The sequence below is a fragment of the Chamaea fasciata genome, unplaced genomic scaffold (genome assembly GCF_029207755.1).
Source record: "Chamaea fasciata isolate MVZ Bird 193981 ecotype frontalis unplaced genomic scaffold, bChaFas1.0.hap1 SCAF_11, whole genome shotgun sequence".
NCBI lineage: Eukaryota > Metazoa > Chordata > Aves > Passeriformes > Sylviidae > Chamaea > Chamaea fasciata.
Genome location: NW_027094096.1, coordinates 7,575,349 through 7,595,667, shown reverse-complemented (window position 1 = coordinate 7,595,667; position 20,319 = coordinate 7,575,349). Strand labels below are relative to the sequence as shown.

At 44.9% G+C, this 20,319-nt stretch overlaps 1 protein-coding gene across 2 annotated transcripts in view; it reads left to right on the top strand.

Annotated features, from left to right (window-relative positions):
- The window catches only part of PAK2 (p21 (RAC1) activated kinase 2), a 38,721-nt gene that overhangs the window by 5,792 nt on the left and 12,610 nt on the right, over positions 1-20,319 (top strand). For both annotated transcript variants that reach the window (XM_066194193.1, XM_066194194.1), the window contains exon 2: positions 15,134-15,344. In XM_066194193.1, coding sequence (XP_066050290.1) covers positions 15,158-15,344 — 187 coding nt within the window. In that variant the 5' untranslated portion in view covers positions 15,134-15,157. The remainder of the gene's footprint in view (positions 1-15,133; positions 15,345-20,319) is intronic.

Sequence of the window (20,319 nt, the reverse complement as noted above, 5' to 3'; positions counted from 1 at the left end):
TGAAACAGCCTTTTATTTTCAATGTGTGAAATGCTAGCTGTCACTACTATAACAATAAATTATGTGAAATCTTTGATTTGTCAGAGCTGGGGCATTACCACCAAGTCAGAAATATTTTCTGCTTCTACGCCTTAGTGGAAAAAGCAAAGAGGAGAGTGAAGTCCGGGATTTTCAAAGCTGTTTAGCAACAAGAACAGTTCATTTTAATCTGATGCCAACGTGCTAAGGCTCTTTGATAGCAGTGCCCAAGCTTAGGAAGTAATTCTTTGTGGTAAAGAGAGCCTTGACTGCTGCAGCCAGGAAGTTCAGGCGAGTACCTCCTCCTGATTTTTGGGATGAGGCTATTTCGCAGTAACCCAAGTATGTGTTGGCTGAGGACTCGCTGCTTTTGTGACTGCTGCTTTTTCTTTTCAGCCCTTTTGGGCCTATTTACAGGGATTTTATATATATATATATATATATAGCTATATATTTAGAGGAAATAGGCATCAAGATTTTGATTATTTTCCCAGGTAGCTCCTGGAAATGAAAAATAAAAATTGAAGATAGTTCAGTAGACCTGGTTTGGGTGGTTTCTTTGCAAGCAGGGCCATGTGTTTTAATGTGTGGTTGTGATGTCTTTTATTTCCTTGTTCATTAATAATTATTCCATTGTAAAATATTTTACTTCTGAGAGGCGTAATTCTCATTCTCCTTGGCTTGTTGTGCGCATGCTGGAAAGTCTTTTTGCAGCACAAGGAAATGTACTCAGTCTTGCTAAACCTGGATGGAGTTTCACTGTGGAAGAAGTTAAGGCTTCTGCTGAACCTATACATCCACATCAATCTGACTAGAACTTGGAACATCTCATATAATAAGGTTTTAGTGTCTTAAAAAAATTAGAAGAGTTAGGGAATAAACTGAAAGAATGAAGGATAAATGAAAATACTGAGATGAAATGATTTTTAATTTGGTTTAATTCATTGTAGTGATGACTGTTCCTCCTGCAAAATGAAATTTTTACAAACACCATCAGGATTTAAAGGACCTTTTTTTTTTTTTTTATTCCCTCATTGCTGCGAAGAGACACTTGTCATACACATGGTTGGCACTGAGTTTTATCTTGTAACACTTTGGGCAGAGCTCCTTGGAGATGTTTCTTGCTCTGGGATTGGAGATCTTTGGCTGTAAGTCTTTGGCAGCACTTTTTTGTCTGCTCGCGCTTGGCTGAGAGTGATGGTGGATGCACTTTATTTCCTCAGCACTTCCAAAGCCCCTGGACCAGAGTGAGATGCCAGCTTTCTAAATTTAAACACATCTGAACTGGGGCAAGCTTTGTTTCGAGGATCTTGGTCAAGGTTTGAAGTAGGTGTGACTTTCGTTCCACGCTGCTCTGCTTAATGAGACTGACCACGTATCCTGTGCTACTGCAGCAGCTTTTGCTGCCCAACCCTGAAAGGTTTTGTTAAATTACTTGTCAATAATCCTCGGCTCTTGGGGTCTTTATTGTCCCTTTCTCTTGGTCACGATTTTAATTGTAATTAAATGAGATGAGGATGCCAACAGTGCTTTCTTCTGGTTTCTCACTCGCTGCCTCTGCTCTCACACATAGCTGGTTGTAGAATCCCAGGATGGTTTGGGTTGGAAGGGACCTTAAAGCCCATCCAGTCCCACCCCTGCCATGGGCAGGGGCACCTCCCACTCTCCCAGGTTGCTCCAAGCCCTGTCCAACCTGGCCTTGGGTACTTCCAGGGATGGGGCAGCCACAGCTGGGCCCCTGGCGGCAAGGGGCTGCTCAGACTGATATTCTGTGGGCTCTACCTTTGCTGCCAAGTTCAATAGAGATCTTTATCTCTGTTTTACTCTATTGAAATGGCTTACTGAAATTTGCTTCCTGTTTTCTTAACAATTGAAAGGACCTGAGAAAATTTTCCTTTAGATGACAAACTCTTGGAAGGCTGACCAGTTCTAAAGGTATGGCCTTCTTCCATAGTTACAATTAAATTTATGAAGAGTAATTCCTTTTTTTTTAAAAATAAAAAATCTATGCCTTTGGATTTTCATAAACACAAATAGTGTAAGCCTTCCATGCTCATTTGTTGCAGCAAAAATGTTCTATGCCCTTGTTTCTATGTTCACCCTTGCTGGTAGCAGCTACTGGTATTGTGAATTAAAAGAGGAAGATTTGGAAGGCATCAAGTTGTTGTGCTGGGTGATGTGGATTGCCCAGTGTGGTGACTGCAGTGTCATTGAGATGGATACCAGCTTAGTGGGAGGACTTTGTTAAATGGGTTTTTGGAGCTGGGAGTTGGCCCAGGATTTTCCTGGGCTGCTGTTTGTGTTCTTCTGGCTGAAGGAATGGATTATTAGTGCTGGCTCCCCTCACCCTCCTGTGGTGAGGGCTCCGTGAGGCTGGAGGTGAAGGCAGTGCTGTGATTTGTCTTCAGTTCTTGTGCTGGTGGCACAGCACGAGCCAAGTCTGATGTTTTTCGATAAGGAACATCATGCCTCCCTTGCAGTGGAATTAAGACCCCTCAGATAAATGCTGTCTCTCTTATTTCTCTTAAAATGAACTGCTTTAATTTGGAATTGGGGTGGTGTCTGTGTGTGAGGATGTCATGGACAGACACCTCCGTGTTGTCATTGTGTTTGTGTTTTGTGGATCTCAGACACTGGTCTTGGAGGTTTTATGTGAGTTCGGTCTCACCCTCACAAACATCTTCATCTGCTTTGTAATTGCACAGCTGTTATTGGAGCAAGATAATAAGGTAGAACAGGGACTGAGAACTGCATCCTTTTGTTCTGTAAATGCCTGAGCCTCCTGAAAATGCATTTTCTGGAGCTTTATTCCTGCTCTCTCCTGTTTCACTGAAATCTTTAATTCTGCCTACAGGAATGCCATTCATTGATAATGAGCAGGCACAGTTACCTCTGCTTATGTGTTCAACTCAGCATTTGTACAACAATATAAGTAGATTTTTTTTCAAGTCTTTTGCAGCTTTCTAAGTGCAATATTATGTTTTGTCAGCTGCTTCAATATTATTTTAACTTGACAGCTTCCTTTGGAAGCTCTTCAGATTCCCAGCGTGCTGGTTATCCTGCCTGGTTGTAGTTTTCACAAGCCTTCTGTCTATTCAGTTGGTAACTGTGTTCTTCATTTTGTATTTTTATTTTTTATAAAGTATTTCATTTTTGAACTGTAAAATTAATTTTTGTGGCTGTGGTGCTGCTGCATTCTCTATGAACAGCCATGGATAGTAACTCCCTCAAAGTGTACTAGTATTGGTGGGATGTATTAAATCGCTTTGAAAATGCAATTTGCTTAACCACTCACAACTGGTGTTTAAAGCATTGTACATTTATTTAAATATCTATGTTTAGTGCATTTTTATCGTACATTTGATTTGCAAATTGTCATAGGTAGTCATATTGACACAAACATTCGGGCTTTTCATATTTTTTTCCCTGCTTCCTGCCTCCTATACTTGTCCTGTAGGCTTGGCAAAAATCAATTTTCACATCAGCATAAGAATTATTTATGTATTTTGAATTATGATATAGTTTGCTGCTTTTTTTGGCTGTTCAATGTATTTTGATTTGTAGCCTGTGTACCAGTTCTAGTTAGTTTGGATTAATTTTCTTTGGCACTTTAGATAAAACCCTGTTTATAGGCAAGAAGAGTGAGAGAGGTAGTTTTACTAGGAATGACTCAAAAAAGAAAAAGCAGAAAGTTAGTTTAAAAACTCATTCTGGCAGCCAGTATTTTGCATGGAAATTGTTATTTCCAGTGTCCAAATGAGTGCTCTGACTCCCTGAAAGGCATACAAGAACATTACCCCAAATTTCAGGAAATTTACTGCATTAAGCTGTAAGTGAATGTGTTATTTGCATGTGTGCAAGTAATTTTAAAGGAGAAAATCTGTAAGAGCACACAAGGAAAACTCTGGCAGTGTCATAACAGGAGTACTTGGAGTGTGAACTGCAGTGAGTGATTTCCAGAGCACCTCTGCCTTGCTCATTTTCCCCCTTTTTTAAGGAAAACATTATTACAGTATTTTATTTTTCTGTTGAAGAATCCGGGTCTAATGTTCTGAATTGTATCTGAGTATTCAGGATAACTGGAGTTTGTGGCTGCTGTGCTTTTGGTACTGTTTATTTTGTCTTGAAATAACGGGGAAGGGGTTGCCTGGGGTGCTCTGCCCTGGCTGCAGTATTGGTTGTGTACCTCATCTAGGTACTTCACCTCTCCTAATAGACCCAAATATGCCAGGAAAAAACCAAAACAAGGGGTTGTGTCCTTGTATAAAATCTGTAAAACTTCAAACCTCATCAGTGTAGGGAAGATGTGACCACACTCATGTAGATGCTGTGGCAGAAGTGTGAGCGAGGTGTCCCCGCTGGGCTCTGCCAGTATTTTACTGAGATCTGGTTTCATCCTGAGCTGCTGTTGGCAGGGAGATATTGGGGTGACCCTTCCTGAACGTGTTGCATTCTCATTTAATTAAAAGATCCCACTGGGAGTATTGCATCCTGGTCTGGAGTCCTCAGCAAAAGAAACGTGGACCTGTTCAAGTCAGTCCAGAGGGGACTGTGGAGATGCTCCGAGGGCTGGAGCTTCTCTGCCATGAACACAGGCTGGGAGAGCTGGGGGTCTCCAGCCTGGAGAAGAGGAGGCTCCAGGGAAGACCTTCCACTGTCTAAAGGGGGATTAATAAAAACAGGGAGAGACTTTTTACACAGGCAGATTGCAGTGATACAGCGGGGAATAGTTTTAGAATAAAAGGGGAGAGGTTTAGATGGGATATAGAGAAGTTATAAGGTCTTCCCAGTGAGGGAGGTGAGGCCTGGCACAGGTTGCCCAGGGAAGCTGTGGCTGCCCCATCCCTGGAAGTGTCCAAGGCCAGGTTGGACATGGATGGGAGCAGCCTGGGATAGTGAGAGGTGTCCCTGCCCATGGTGTAGGGGTGGAATGAGGTGAGCTTTATGGTCCCTTCCACAAGGAGCTTTCCCGGCTATCAGCAGTGAACCTCCTGGTGCAGCAGCAGATGCTGCAGGGAGCCCAATTCCTGGAGAAGTTTCCATGTGTGAAGAAGTCAGTGCAGCCTGTTGTGACACAAATGGAATATAGCTCTCCCAGGAGAAATGGTCTCTAGTTTCTGTGTGGTGCTGCTGGAATGTGCTTGGGAAATGAGCTGTGTCCACCAAAGCCATCTCTTGGGTGTGGGGGGTTGTTACTGCCGTGCTCAAGTGCTTTTGGTATTTACAGCTCCTGCATTTGATTTCTTGAAGCCTTTGCTCTCTCTCTGCTGGATTTGTGTCCAGTGTGGGTGTGAGAAAGGAGGCGGCACCTTGAGCTTGTGTCGTGCACGGGTTTCAGCAGACTGGTGAACCTTTCCCAGGGGCTCTGACTATCCAGTCAGCAGCTGTACTGGTGTCCTCTGGGACATCCCCCAGTGGCGTTTTGTGGCAGGTTGGCACTCCTGTAGGAAGAAACCAAGGGTTTGGCCCCAGGACTGCTCGGCCGAGCTGAAGTTCCCACTATCCAATGGTTCCTGCGGTTGGAGCAAGCCTTGGGCAGCCACTAGAGAGAAACAAAGAGCTCTATTCTGAGTGCCTGTGAAAAAGAGAGCTGATCTGGAGGGAGACATTTCATCTTTCCCCTTTGTCTTCTCCCTTATTATTCCTTTTTCCCTTAGCTGACATTTGCCAGCTCTACCAGTGTGATGAGGGAGTGCTGGATCCCTTAACCTTGGATTCTTTCTGGTTTTGCCACCCTCGTGCATACTTTGTGTTACCTCTTTTTCCAGTTACCTCTAAATCTGGATGGGGAGGCCACAGCCTTGTCTTACTGTTGCCCAATAATATTTCTGGCAGTGAAAAAAAAAGTTTTAAAAAGCACTTTCGTTCTGTGTTGGGGTTACTGGTGACCCTTCTGCACTTTGCCAGCAGCCTGAGGTTTTGAGAGCCCTGTTGGATGGGGAATCTCCGGGTTAAAGAGCTGGGAATGCCGTTATTAACACAGAAACGCACCAAGCTGTACAGGTGCCTCGTGCAGGGCAGCCTTTAGTCAAATAACTTTTGCTCTGGAATGTGTGGTCCCTCCCCGCCTGTAAATGTCAGCTTTAATTAAGAGAGAATCTCAACAATGAGATGCAGACCTTTTCTTTTTTTTTTTTTTTTTTTTAATTTTCTCATAAACTTTCCGTACTTGCCCTTTTCCCTATTCTCCTTTGATCTTGAGAAAACCTCAGCTATAAAAATAAAGGCTGAAAAGTGTCTGCTATAGGTGGTGAAATATGAGTAAGCACAAACACCCCGACTCGTGGATTTGCATGCGCTGCTCCCGCCGCCGGGGCTGCCTCGTCTGCCTTTAGTTGACTCAGGATTTTCAGTAGGCAGAAGAAAGATGATTTCCTTGTTCAGCTCTGAACGGGCTGGTTCAGACACCTTGGAGCACGTGTTATCATTATGCATCTTTGCACAATGGTTCCTTGAAGGAAAACTCTGGCTGCGGGCTGGATAAAATGGAGCGTGGCCTGAATTCGGTGGGTAGGCGGCAACTCCCCAGCCCTGCGGCACAGGGTGGGAATGGATCCCTTGGATCCCTCTGGATTTCATTCCTCCTCCACCACGCTCCTTACACCTCTATGTTCCTGCAAGGGCTGCCTCAGAGAAAGGTGGGAATGGGCATTTGTGTCCCTCAGCTCATTCCTCTGTCTTGTTTCTGTGTGCTGCTGTCATCAGCTGCCTTCCAAAATGAGTTTTCTTGCCAAATGCAGGGGAGATGGGAAATCAAGGCAGTTGGGAAGTCACTTCTGTCACCTGTGGTGTTTGAGGTCTTTCAGAGGCAAAAAAGGTTCCTGGCTTGCAGGTGGTAAAATGCCACCACAGTTCAGCGGAGACACATTTATTTCATGAAGCAGAAGTGATGGCTTGGGTGGGCGTTGGGTGCTCTGCAGGGTTCAGGGATCCATGTGAAGATGAATCACGGGTTACGGTGGCCCCAGTACTCAGTGAGCCAAATATCGTTAATTTGCTTAAATTTGCTGTTACTAATGGGCTTTTACCAGGATTCATGCCTATCTTGGCAGCAGTCTGGGCCTACTCAGATTTTTGCTGTTTATTTTTTTCAGTCATGATTCTCCTCAAAAGACTGAGATCCCTTTTGATTTCAAAAATGACTTTTTTTTTGCAGCCCGGTTGCTCGTTTTCAGTGTAAGACTTTGCAGATCTGCTCAGAGCCTTATGGAGTCAATAATTGCTCCAGGTTGTAATGGATTTTGGCAATAGGTTTGAAGAATATTTTCCCCTAGGAAGCCTTAGGAACCCTTTCAAATACCCCTCAATAGGATATTTGTCTTGTGTAACTTAGTTCATGGGAAGCACATCTATTACAGTTTTGGCTATTCCTTCTTTTGTGCTGAAGATAATTTCCTCTCTCCTTTTTTAATTCCTTCCAGGCAACAATGATTTTTATCTTCTTTTTTCCCCCAAATCTCTTTATCACTTGGCCATCGAACAGCAGTTATTTGTGCTATGTTTCCCTTCTATTTGTGTGACTCAGCAAAAATCGTAAGGAAATTAATGGCTTGGAAAAAGACAAATTGGAAAGAATTTAGCTGGGTATGTTCTATGTGTCATCCAGTTGGATTTTGCCAAATCAGGCAGATGTTCTCCTATACCCTTGTTAAGAGTGGGAATATTATGTGTTTCCTGTGCCACCGGTAGCAGTAAAAGGAAGATGGCAAGGAGGGACCCGACCTGTTTATAAACTTCATGGCAGTTGGTTTGGTTCCTGTGTCCCTTTGTAAATCTTAATGACAAATTGGTATGGCTCAGATATTTTTTATTTCCGGGTTTTTTTTTCCAGCTGTTCTCTCAACTGCGTCATTTGAAGGGTGAGTGTCTTGCCTGTTTGTGGTTGTAAATCAGGGGATCTGAGCTCCTTCGGAGTATTTTGGGTTAGCGTAGGTTCCTCTGCGCCCCTCGTAAAGAAAAGCTAAATGAAAAGAACTTGTTTTTCACGGGTGTGTGGTTTGGCATTGACCAAATCCTCTTTTCTGAGACCCCCTAAAGCTGGAAGGAGAGGTTGCAGCATGTCCCTGGTACCTGCTTTTCCAGAGGAGGGATGGCTCCGAGTGTTGCGCTGGAGCATCTGCAGGTGGAACAGATTATCCCGCTGCCTCTTCCTGGCCACTAGCACAGTTACTCTTGTCCGTGCTTTTGCACGAGTCCTCTCTTGGCAGGCAGAAGATTTGGGACTACGTTTGCCAAGTCTGCAAGAAAGCAATTCTTTGTCTGCCTCTGCTGGTTTTTTTTTTGGGTTTTTTTTTGCACGATTTTCTCAGTTGAAATGATGAGATAAGTATTTTCAGTCTCTGAAGGTAGTCTCATTCTGTTCCAGAAAACTCCTTTTTGGATCTGATTAAATAAATCTCGTGGATCCAAATGCTTCAAGTTGGAAAGCTAGACGTCCCAAAAGACTTGTTTTGTTTTTCGTGGAGAAGACAGTCCGAGATGTGCTGGTTTTGTGAATTTTTCTGTAGCGGTGAAATAATTTCAAGCTGTTGAGCTGCTGAACTAAGAGGCTGTTAGTGATGGGGCAGGAAGCTGTGGCTAGGTAGCACCATCTGAATAAAAACTTGTCAGAAAGCTGCTTTCTGCTAATCCCTGGGAGGAAGTGAGCTATAATCAGCACTAAGTGAGCTAATCACAGGAAATCTATTGCTCAACAGGAGCCTTTGAAAAAAAAGGAGGGGGGCAGGGAGAAAAGAAGAATATCCTTGGAGGCTTTTCATTCTGTTTTTGGACTCCAAAATCTGTTTGATCTAAGAAAATGGAATATCTGATGAAGTCAGCAGCCCTCCAATCTCCACTTTAAAACAGCACCTCTTTTCCAGAGTAATGAAGCATCGAGTCTCATCTCCTCCAGTATGGTGATTTTCAGGTATTGGGAGGCTTGTGTTTAAGCGAACTACCAAAACCACTGGAGGCCTGGGGGCAATGAGAATAAGTCACCAGGTATTTTCAGCAAGGATTTTTATAACACAAAGTTAGAGTGGGACATGACTGTCTTAAATCTGCCTTGTCACACCAGTCTCTCCTTGGAGAATCACACACTAGCTCTTTTATTGTTCTTGCTGGCTCTGTGCCCTTTTTCACGTGACGCCTTCTGCCTTGGAGTTTTGTTTCCGGGGCTCTCCTTTGCCCTTTTCCTCTGCTCTGGTTGTGGCTGTCTCGGATGCAGTGACAAGTGTTGCCAGTGGCCCCATAAGGCCCTCCAGGAAGTGGTGAAGCTGCTGCCTGTAGATGCTGCAGTGGTTACTCACTCCACTCAACCCTGGTGTCCTCTGCAGGGACACCCACCAGCAGCCCTTCCTTCATTTCTGGCCTGTTCTCTTTTCTTCAGTTCCTTCTGTCAGGCCACAGGTAATTTTGCTGTGTTACCTTCAAGCTGCGTGCATGGCCCGAGTGTTTTGTAATTCAGGTGTTGTCCCAAAAGTGTCCTGCAGCTGTAGTGGCACATCAAAAGCAAAGTGGTTGTTTCTTAATGCTTTGCTAGCCTCAAATTTGTTACTCCTCCTTTTTGGTCAGCCCTGCCAAATGTACTTAAATGTGATGTTTGTGCTGCTCCTTCTGTGTTGTGCTGCTGAGTAATATTTACCTGCAGTGAAGAGCTGAGTTCAGTTGGCAGCTCTCTGAGGCTCCTGTGACAGATTTATTTGACGTATTTCACTGATTCAGCTCTGGCTCCTCAGAGATCAGTGGCAGTGTAAAGCACAGTATTGTGTGCCAGGAGCAGGAATTGAGGGACGTTTTATCAAGCAGCTCTAACCTGGATGTGTTTTGTTTTGGTTTCTTTTTCCAAGCAGTAGCCCGATGTAGTTTTGCGTTGCATCCCAGGCAGTGAAATACAGGTGCAGCCTAGACTGCTCAAATACATTAATTTGAACATCTTAAGAAGACAAATTCAGGTCATTGAGATGTGAGAACTTGGTACTCCAGCTTTTTGGTTTGGCCCATGGTACCATCTTCCTACCCCTGCTCAGGGCTTTGTAAGGCTCATGTGTGTGCACTGTAATCCGGATTTAAAACTGAATCTGCTCAAATCCAAGTGCTCCAGGGAAAATGTGAGCGTGCACTATAGCAGATAGCAGAATGATTGACTTCTATTTTATTTCCTTTCATCCTTTTATTCCTTTTCCCCCTTTTATTTCCCTTCCTTGCCTGCAAGCGAGTTTGAGAAGAGAAATGTTTGTCCTTTTCTAGAATGAGGGGAGCAGAAGAGCAGCACAGAGCTGGGCTGGGAGTGCGTGTCAGGCTCCATCCCTATCACGAGGGAGTCGTGCTTAGGAAGTCCTTCAGGAAGCAGCCCAGCTTTATGCTCACACCAGGGGAACTGGGGAGGACAAACAACAAAAGAGGGCAAGTCAAAGCCAGAGCATTCAGACTGACGTGCTGCAGCAGTGTGTGTTTGTCAGCTTTCTGAAAGCACTGCCCAAGCCTCACTTCAGCTTTTACTCGCTGGCAGAGTTACATTTCCCTGGGTGTTTTCCCACCGGGGCAGACAGAGGAACGGCTGTCTCTCCTGTGACCTGGCTATGACTGTGGGTTTTTGGGCCCTTTCCATCCCCAAAAGGGGGAAGACAGTGAGCAGCAGGATGTAGATTGTAAAAATGAAACTTGGTGCACGTGAACGTGGTGGGCAGGTCCCTTCAGGGCCTGGGAGGGACAGGAGGTGGGTTAAACTACACAAGGAGCTCACTGTGTGTGTCTGGGCAAGGGTGGAAAGGTTTATGGTGCTGAGTTAACTGTTGGACTCAGTGATCTGAGAGATCACTTCTAAGCTGAATGATTTGATGGGAGAGAGGAGCTGCAGTTGTGAGGAAGCTGGTTCCAGGTCTCCAAGCGTTTGTGGTGAGGCATTTAGGACACCCAGACCCTTCTGGACACTTGCTGCTGCCTCTGCAGAAGACCACATCTGTGTTTTTGGCTGCTTAGGATGGAGAGAGCGCTTAATGTTCACTGCCCCAGTGCAGGGCAAGAAACCTTTGTCGAAAGGAGGAAGGAGTGTCCTGTGCTGGGGATGGGGACTGAGAATCAGAGCCCTGTGGTCACCAGCACTGGCACCTGTGAATGTGTTTTGTGGGTTAAGCAGCAGAACTGCGAGGAGAAAAGCTTTTAGCTCTTTTTGTGTCTTTTTTGGGAGTGTAATGGGCTGCAGTTGTGTCCTGTGGTGGGACTGAACCTGTGTGAAGGCTGTAGCTAAGTGTTATTTGCAACTTCCCAGCTGTCTCTGTGGTTCAATCCATTGCTTTCTTGCTCTTGTATTAAATGTAGTGTGAGTAGTGTTTGTGGGGGAGCTGCAGATGTCCTTGAATACGTTATTATTACTGGTATTTCCTTCACTGGCAAAGGTGAAAGGGAATCCCCCTTTCATGTATTACCTTTAGCATACTTTGTGAGGCTGCTCAAATTCAGGTTAACTACTTTAGTAAATGTCTTTCAGGGAAGCTAAAAACCCCACCATCACTTGTGTTGTCTGATTCTGTCAGAGAAATTTGAACATGACATCCCCTTTGCTGGGTTACAGGCTCCTGGCAGGCACTGGAAAAAAATTCCCTATGTCTTTGCAATTCCCTGCACAAGGGATGAATCAGCAGGGCAGGCACGTGGGTGATGGTTCAGGAGTGATTCCGTCTGGCTGCTGTGATCTGAACAGGCTCCTTCTCCTCTTCAGTGGCTGGGAAGGCAGAGACAGAGCTTTGGGGGGTATTTGCACTCTCCTTTTTATTTTTTTCTCCTTTCTTTAAAATCCCTGCTCCAGTCATTGCCCATAATGCCAAACCTCTGTAGCCATTTCCAAATACTTCCTGACGCTGTGGAAACTTTCCTTGCATGATGAAAGCAGGGTAGGGATAAAGGAGAAGGGAACTGCTCTTCTTCAGCTGAGTGCAGAAGAGAGAGAGATTTATTTGGATTTGAACCTGAACAGAGTGATTGATTTTTCACTTCAGTGATGACTGAAGGATCGGAACTGTGCTTCGTGACGTACTTGGCGTGAGTGGGTCTGTTGTCATTTATTTCAATGATGAATTCAAAGCTGCCGTGCTTTGAAATGGGCCTTTGTGCAAAACTGGGTTTGAACTCGGCACTTTATTTTATCAATGATCTTTGAAACAGCCACTCAGAAATTCTACCGTGTCTTGTTAAATAAATCACAGTTTAAATTTTTCCTTAAAGCTGAGGTTTTCCTAGACCACAGATTTAATGAGCTGGAAGGGTTTTGATGCTGGAGCCAGTCGTCGAGGTGGGAAGCTGATGCCTGAACTGCTCTGTCACTCCTGTTTGCTCCACCAGCCCCACAGGCTGTTTTCCTGCTGTGGAGCTCCTGGGCTGTATTTGGAACAAACTCAAGGATCTCTGTGAACGCTTGGAACAGCCAACAGCTGATCAGAGCTGCAGCTCTGAGGGTTCTGCTCAGATGCTCTTCACCAGCATCTGTTGTACACCAGTTCCTTGAAGCGCTGATTTTCTCCTGAAATGGATTGGATTTCCATATCCTTCCTTCCATCTTGTTACTTCACAGTCTCTTCTCTTGAGCACAGGAGATACTGAGGAATAATTTGTTTTGGATTGAGACTGAGCATGGGATGAGCTGCTTATGTCACTGAAAAGGAAGGGTTTTTACTAGAGTGAGAAATTTGTTTTAAAATTACATCAACAGAAGTGCAGTTGTTGGTATGGATTTTGGGGGGTTTGTTTGTTCTTGTTTGTTTGTTTGTTTTAAAATTATAGCTTGAGTACCACGTGACACTGTTGTTATTTTAGTGACTGACCTCTCCAAGGGAGTGTGTGAGGAATTACTGTGGGTTTGGAGGGCCAAGTCTGTTCTTGTCCAGTTTCAGATGCAGGTGAGTTGTTTATCCTTACATCCTGCTCATGCCCTTATCAGACAGCTCAGAAAAGCTGCATAGATGGAGCAAGTAATAGGGTTTGCTTTAGAAAAATACAAAAGGCCACTCATGATGTTGTTTTCTTTGCCCAGTGTAGCATTTTGCCATTCAAGTTACATGATGCACTTATTTACCTGCCATGGTTTATTTGGCTGTCTGATTGCATTTGTTGCAAAGAAGACATTTTTTGTTTTACCTGCCCCCATTTGGATACCTAAGGACCCTATATCCTCCTCTTTTCCGAGGTTTGATTATTAGAAGGGACATAGATTATGGTCCCCTGTACTACCATAGCTCCAAACCTGACTTCAATATATCTGTATATATAAATGTATATATATAGGGATATATGCATATATATATATCTCAGTTTGATTCAGTGGATCTATTGTATATATATGTTTATAAAGCAAATACCTTATTTGATTTCTACATCTCAAATGGGTGGCATGTCCTTGCTGCAGTGTCTCATAAGGGAAGCATTTGGGATTAAAATCCCTGTGGGTTGGCTGCTCAGGCCTGCTCTTGGGTTGCAGGATACTTAGTTTTTGTCACCCAGACTGCGGTGGAAAACAAGACAGTCTTGCAGATAACTTGCAACATCTGAAAGAGCAACCAGTAAGTGGATTTGGAGTGTTGGGAATCACTGCCTGATTCACAACTGCATCCCTGCAGCCACGTTCAGGTGACAGGTCTGTGTATAATTCCATCATCAGAGAAGGGCTCCAAGGCAGGGCTGTGTAGGTGGGTGCTGCCCAGCTTGCTCTTCCTCCTGGCCTCCAAGTCATGGAGCACATGTCCAGTTTCTGCTGCTCTGCCAGAACATTGTGCTGCTTTTGCCTCTGATATTTTACAGAAATTACATTCTTTTATGGTTTTTTATGGGGATAATTAATGTTAATCTCTTTGAGCTTCACAACATAAACCAGAGTGCTGCTCCAGTCCAGGCTGCTGGCCTGACTCGCGTCCCTCTGTTGGGATTTGGCAGCATTCACCCACGCTGTGAAATGCCAGGGAATGACAGCCCATGTTGTTTTAGTTCTGCTGCTGGGCAGGATGCAGGTGTTGTATTGTTGGGAGCACAGCAATTGAGAGGGGATGGCACTGCCTTGTCGTGGCTCTTGTGAGTGACACCCATCACGTGGGTCATGCCTTAGATGTGATGTGTAGCTGGTGGGCATCAGGAGGCCATTCATTTCCCAATGAAATTCCCGTTTCCCTCTCAAACTGTTGTGAGAGGAGGAGGAGGTCAACACAAAGATGGTTTGGTTCCTGTTCCAAAGAGATAGTTTGTTATTTGAGTGAACAGAGGAATTGAGAGTATGTTTGTTACCTCTCATTGAGAAGCATTTTCTGTACTTTGGGCTCTTTATTCTGTGGCAGAGAGGCTGCCTGTTTCCTGGTGATCAGAAAAAAATCTCCAAAATACTACAAGGAGGGAGGAAATGCTAGCAGAGATATTTTTGAATGGGGAATGTGTCGCGTAGATGTTTTATTGTGCTGTAGTTGTAGCCCTAGCAGCTGCTCGTGTGTGTTTTTCACTCATGTTTTTGTTGAGGATTCAAAGAGGATTGTGGTGATACTATATGTTATTTTCTGCAAGTGGAGAAAGTTTGGTACCAAGTGGGGAAGCAGTGCAAGCCTCATTCAGGAGTGGAGTGCATCCTGTGGCTCTTGGTGCTGAGCTCTTTCATGTAGGCTGTGTGATTTGGGTAGAGATGTTTTGAGTGTTGCTTAATGTGGATAGTGTGCTGAATTATGGCTTCCAAACATGAGCTGTTCCTTTGTCCCTGAGGTTTTGTCTGATAAATGACAAGAAGGAAAGCATCTAAGGCTTTTAAAGCTATTTGGTACTACGGCATGAAGCTTTTTGGACTAGAGCTACCCCCAAAGTACGTTGCACTGAGGCCTTTTGTGTGAGCAGAGACCCAGATCTGGGAATTGTTCATTGGTCTGGGTTACTTTTATCGCTGGGAATGTTTGTCGCTCCATGCCACAAATGCTGCTGCTGGCACAAATGAATGGGTGGCCCAGAAGTGGGAATGAGGAAGGGATTTGCTTCCTTTGGTGGAGGCGTCAGTGTCTGCGTTCCTCAGAGCTGAATTCACGCCTCCCTCCCCTCTGCCAGCAGAAGGAATGGAACGTTCATGTACTCCATGCTCTTTTCCTGTGCTCAAATCCCATTTTTTCTCTTCCAGGGCTTCCCCTAGCTATTGAGAACCATGTCTGACAACGGAGAACTGGAAGACAAGCCCCCTGCCCCTCCCGTCCGGATGAGCAGCGCTATCTTTACTGCGGGGGTCAAAGACCAGTTGGCAACCAACAACAGCTTTAAACCCCTGCCCTCTGTCCCAGAAGAGAGGAAACCCAGGCATAAAATCATCTCCATCTTCTATAGCAATGAAAAAGGTAAGATGCCTCCTTTTTCCACTCCTATACGTATTCCTTTACTCTCCTTGTGGGTTTTGGTAGTGCTTTAGGTGTCAGAGTCCAGCCTGTCCAAGTGTAGGGGGTTGGAAAACCACCCCCTGTTTGCTGCCCAGCTTGAAGTAATGCATTTCCAAACAACCCAAATCGATGTCTGGCATTCCTGGGGGTCATATTACTTAGATGCAGATTTCTGGTTCAAACTGGGTACCCAGCTGGTTTGGAAGTTACTTCATGTGGATGATCATTTATGTGGCACCTGGAGGAGAAAAAAAGTCAGTAAAGAAATAGTGGTAAAAGTGCAGTTGCATGAAGGAAAACTCAGAGAAGTTCTGTATTTTTGTCTGTGGAACAGGATTAGGATTGATTACTAGTGGAGATAAATGTGGGTTGCTGTAAAAAAGATTATTTCTGAGAAAAAAAAATGCTATAATGAATACTTGACCATATTTGTTTGTTGTTTTTCCTCTTTTCTGTATGGGGAGTGCATGTACAGCAGTGGAGCCCTTTATCCTCTCTCCAGAAGGTGTGTCCATGTACAACTAAACAGTGCATAGATAGAAACACCTTCTAACATCTGAGATGGTAAAACTGCACAGGGACTTAAGCCTGACCTGAATCTGCCAAGCTTCCTGAAAATCTACTGGTTAACATTACTTTTAATATACACCTTGGAGAGGACCCTGCTGCTCTTGATGCCTTCTGTGCTCTTGGCTCCCCGTGCCTTGCTGCTGGTGTGCTGGGCAGGACTGGTTCAGTCATGCCGACACAGGTTTAGTTGTTTGAAGAGATTCTGCTCCTCTGGTTGATTATTCTCTTGGCTGAGTGTTTTCCCCAGGGCTGGTTTTCACTCTCTCAGCTGTATGAGCAGCTCTGCAGCCGTGCCTCTCCCTGGAGATCAAACTCAGAGAGACAGGTTGCCCTCTGTTCCCAAGATCTGGCTTTCTGCTCTCAACAGTAGGTGTGTTTCCTTTTTGGGAGGATGGAAGGATAGTTATTTCACAAGGTCATTTATTGTGAAATAGCCTGTCTGTAGCAGTGGTCTTTCTGCTGACATGGGTGAGCCCCAAAGAGCAAAGTCTGTAAGGAGAACAGGAGAAGCTACTACAGGTTGGTGGCAGCACACCAAGAGAGACTGCAGCCCTCGGGGTGCTGAATTTGGGTGCTGAAGGTGGCAGGTCTGGGTGTGTCAGCTCAGTGCAGTGCTCCGTGTCTGGAGCAGGTTCTGCCTTGGCCCTTCAACCCTGCTGAAACGGGTGTTTTACCATGTTGTTGTTGGTCCCACAAGGAAATACCCAGGATTTGTCACGGTGAGTCTGCAAGGAAGTCTTGTGGAAGGATCAAATCTGTCCATCTGCAGGCAAGGAGAACAGTTTAGGGGCTGGGATGGCACTTGTCTTTATGCTGTTGCATTGGTGGTTGATCAAAGCATTTGAGCCCTTTTGCAGACAGGGATGAAATAGAATGTAATGAAGTAGAATATAAACCCCACGTGAAGGAAGGCTTTCCTTGGTCTGAAGTAGTAACAAATGAATTCTGAATGCAAGTGGGTGCAAGTATGGCTGGAGGGCTTTGTGACATTCCATGATGCCTTTTTTTCTCCCTGGACATTTCCTCTTTTCATTTTGATGGTGGGTTTGTTCATTGCTGGAATGGGGGTTGGTTGAAGAATTATCTAAAGTTGTATTGGCTCATCTCAAGTTGCTTTAGAGTCCTTTGATGATTATTCAGACCACTCTAGATACTGACAAGTACCAAATTTAGAGAAATTAATCTGCATAGTTATTTAGCATCTACCTACTGATACTTTGTGTTGCGAACTGAGAATAGGAGAAAGAATTTCTGCTGGGAAAACTACATTTTAGAGGAAATGAGTGTCAGTTTGTGTTTTCTAGATGTTAAAAAGTAATTCAAGTAATGTCCTCCTGAAAAAAAGCAGGCTTTCCTGCATGGCAAGATATTAGGAAAAATGGAAATTGAATTACCCAACTTACAGAAACTCTCTGAAAGTTGTATTTTTTTTTTTTAATTTGGAAGAAACTTGTCTGTTGCATGACCTGCAGCAAGGCTAGTGTAAGTATCCAGAGAAGGGATTTTGGCCCTCAAGTCTGCAAAACTGGCTGTTGAATGTGAGCAGAGCAGAAGTGGGCACAGTGTCTTTCTGGCACTCACACAATAGTCAGATGTTAGTTGTTTTGTTCATTAGCAAGGCTGGGACGCACCCTCCCCAGAAATGCCCATTTAAATGCTTCTTTTCTTTAAATTCAGCTGCTGGGAAGCTTTGCAGAAATACTAACTTCCTGCTCAGATTTAAAAAATACATTGGGACTAGATGCAAAATAATCTGTCAACGTGGGGCAGAAATTTTGTCGTGGGAAAAATGTCTCTAGGCAGCACGTAAATTAACAAATCACTACAAAAATGTTCGGTTTTCCCTTTCAGAAAATGAAAAAATCCTTGCCATTATCCTGGAATGTTGTTTGGCTTTGTCTGCACATCTCTGTCCATATGATTTTGCAAGGTCCCTCCTGGCCAGTCTCATCTGCTCCTGGATCCTCTCTTGGGAGGTTCTTGTGCTTTGGGGGACTTGCAGATGAAGAGGTTTAGCAATTACACCGTTTCTATCCCAAGCCTGAGCTAGTTCTGTGCTGAAATAATAAGGGTTTGAAGGGATTATTTAATCACCAGTTGTGGAAGGTTTTTTTCCCCCTGGTTCCATTGTTTAGGATAAATTAAGTGATAGTCATCTTCTTACTAGAGTACTTGATTGCCATGAATTTTCTTGGCCTGACTTCTGAAGTCAAAGGAACCTCTGTGTGGTTTTGGAAAGCTTTAAAATAGTCCGCTAAACCCAGAAATGTTTGTCTTTGAGCAAGAGAGTATTGGAGGAGGTGCTGAGGCCATCACCCAGATCCTGCATGTCACGTGCTTGGGGGCACATTTCGGTGTGGTTTCAGCTGGAGCTCAGCAACTCCAGGTGCACATCTGGAGTCAGCTGTCTGCTACCTCCAGCTGTTGGGAAACAGCTGTGTTTCTTGCCTTGTGTGTGGAATTTGGCTGGTGGGAAGCGAGGGCAGCCTGAGGATGGGTTTGCCCTGGGAAGTACAGAGGCTGACGCTTTGCTGAGTGCCTGTGGCTTCACTTGGGGAAGAGTCTGGTTGTATTTGAGGCACCTTCTTAATCAGACAGAGCTTTGCTCCAGCTCACCAAATCCTTCCAAAGGACCCGTGTGTCTTCCCCTCTTGGTTACAGGGGGACTGTGCTGCTGCCTCTGCAGGGCCAAGGGCCAAATTCTGGCTCCCATGACCAATAATAAAATGGTAAAACACCCATTTCAGCAGGGTTGAAGGGCCAAGGCAGAACCTGCTCCAGACACGGAGCACTGCACTGAGCTGACACACCCAGACCTGCCACCTTCAGCACCCAAATTCAGCACCCCGAGGGCTGCAGTCTCTCTTGGTGTGCTGCCACCAACCTGTAGTAGCTTCTCATGTTCTCCTTACAGACTTTGCTCTTTGGGGCTCACCCATGTCGGTGGAAAGACCACCATGTGCAGTTTGAAGCACTGATTCCCGTTTCCATCCCGGGCCGAGCCGGGGGCCGGGAGGCGGCGTGGCCTCACCGTGGCCTCACCGTGGCCTTGTTCTCGGAGCTGAGGATGTCCTGCCAGCACATGACTCACCGGGCTTGCCTCTGCCTGGGGCTGTTTGTTTGAAGTGCTGCTCTGCTGTTCCTGTGGCCAGAGCAATGGGTTTTAGCCTCCTTGCCTTGCCTACTCATGGGTTCTGTGTATTTTTGGAAGGAGTGGGTTTATTTACCCAGCTCATGCTGGAGGGTTTGAGCGCCGGTTCCTGTTCACTGCATGTCAGCTGCTCCAAACAGGAGCCTTCCTGAGGAATACAACCTTGTAATATATATTTTCATATATATATGTGTTCCTCCTTGCTTCCACATAAAAAACTGCAAGAAATCAGACAGAACTAGTGCTTTCCTTGGTTTCCACAGCAGCGAGTTTCCCCTGTGCTGCGACCGAGCGCTGTTAATGAAACATCGGACAGCCTATTGCTTTTTGGCTCTGCCCTGTGCAGCCATATTAAAGATATCCTGTTTATAACAGCCCTGTCTTTCCACGGCATTGTTCAGCTGCAGGCAGCCCACATGGCTTTTCGTTTGGGAGTATTGTCCTCGCTCCCCGTCCTTCCCTTCCCGCCAGCCTGAGGGGATTTCAGACGGATTCCTGCCTCCGAGCAGCACCATCTTTGCTTGCTGTGTAGTAATGAAGAGAGTGCTGCTTTACCTGCTTTTTCCATACTGAAACTTTGAAGGTGAATTTAAAAACAAAGCAGAAAAAAAACCACACCAAAAAACCCCGAACCGCCCCCTAAAAACTCCCAAAACAAACAAACAAACAAAAATCCGAAGCCCCGGGTGTTAGAAAATATCTTATAAATGCAGTTGAATCTAGGTTGGGTTGTGCACGTGGTTCTTCTAGTTATTTATTCCTGCTTCTGGTACTTATTATGCTCTCCCCCACCTTTTAATTTAAATTAGGTAATTGCTCTGAGGCTATAAACTCTTATCTTCATCACAGGAAGTCCTAGTTTGCATTAATTACCTTGAATTGAAGCAGGGAGGCAACTGAGTTTTAAGTGTCTTTAGGGTGAACTTGAGGTTGAACTGAAGTTGTCTTTATTACTGTTCTTAATCTATATTAAAATGTCCTTTTTTTGCATTGTAAACATTTAGTATGTTTAGATTTCATGTGCTCAACAGAGCACTCTGGTGCTCTTAATCTCTTTTTTCTTGCTGCCAAAGTATAAGTTATTTGAATGGAACAAGGTTCTTGAAATCACAGAATCCCAGCATGGTTTGGGTTGGAAGGGAACTTGAAGCCCCTCCAGTCTCACCCCCTGCCATGGGCAGGGACACCTTCCACTATCCCAGGTGGCTCCAAGCC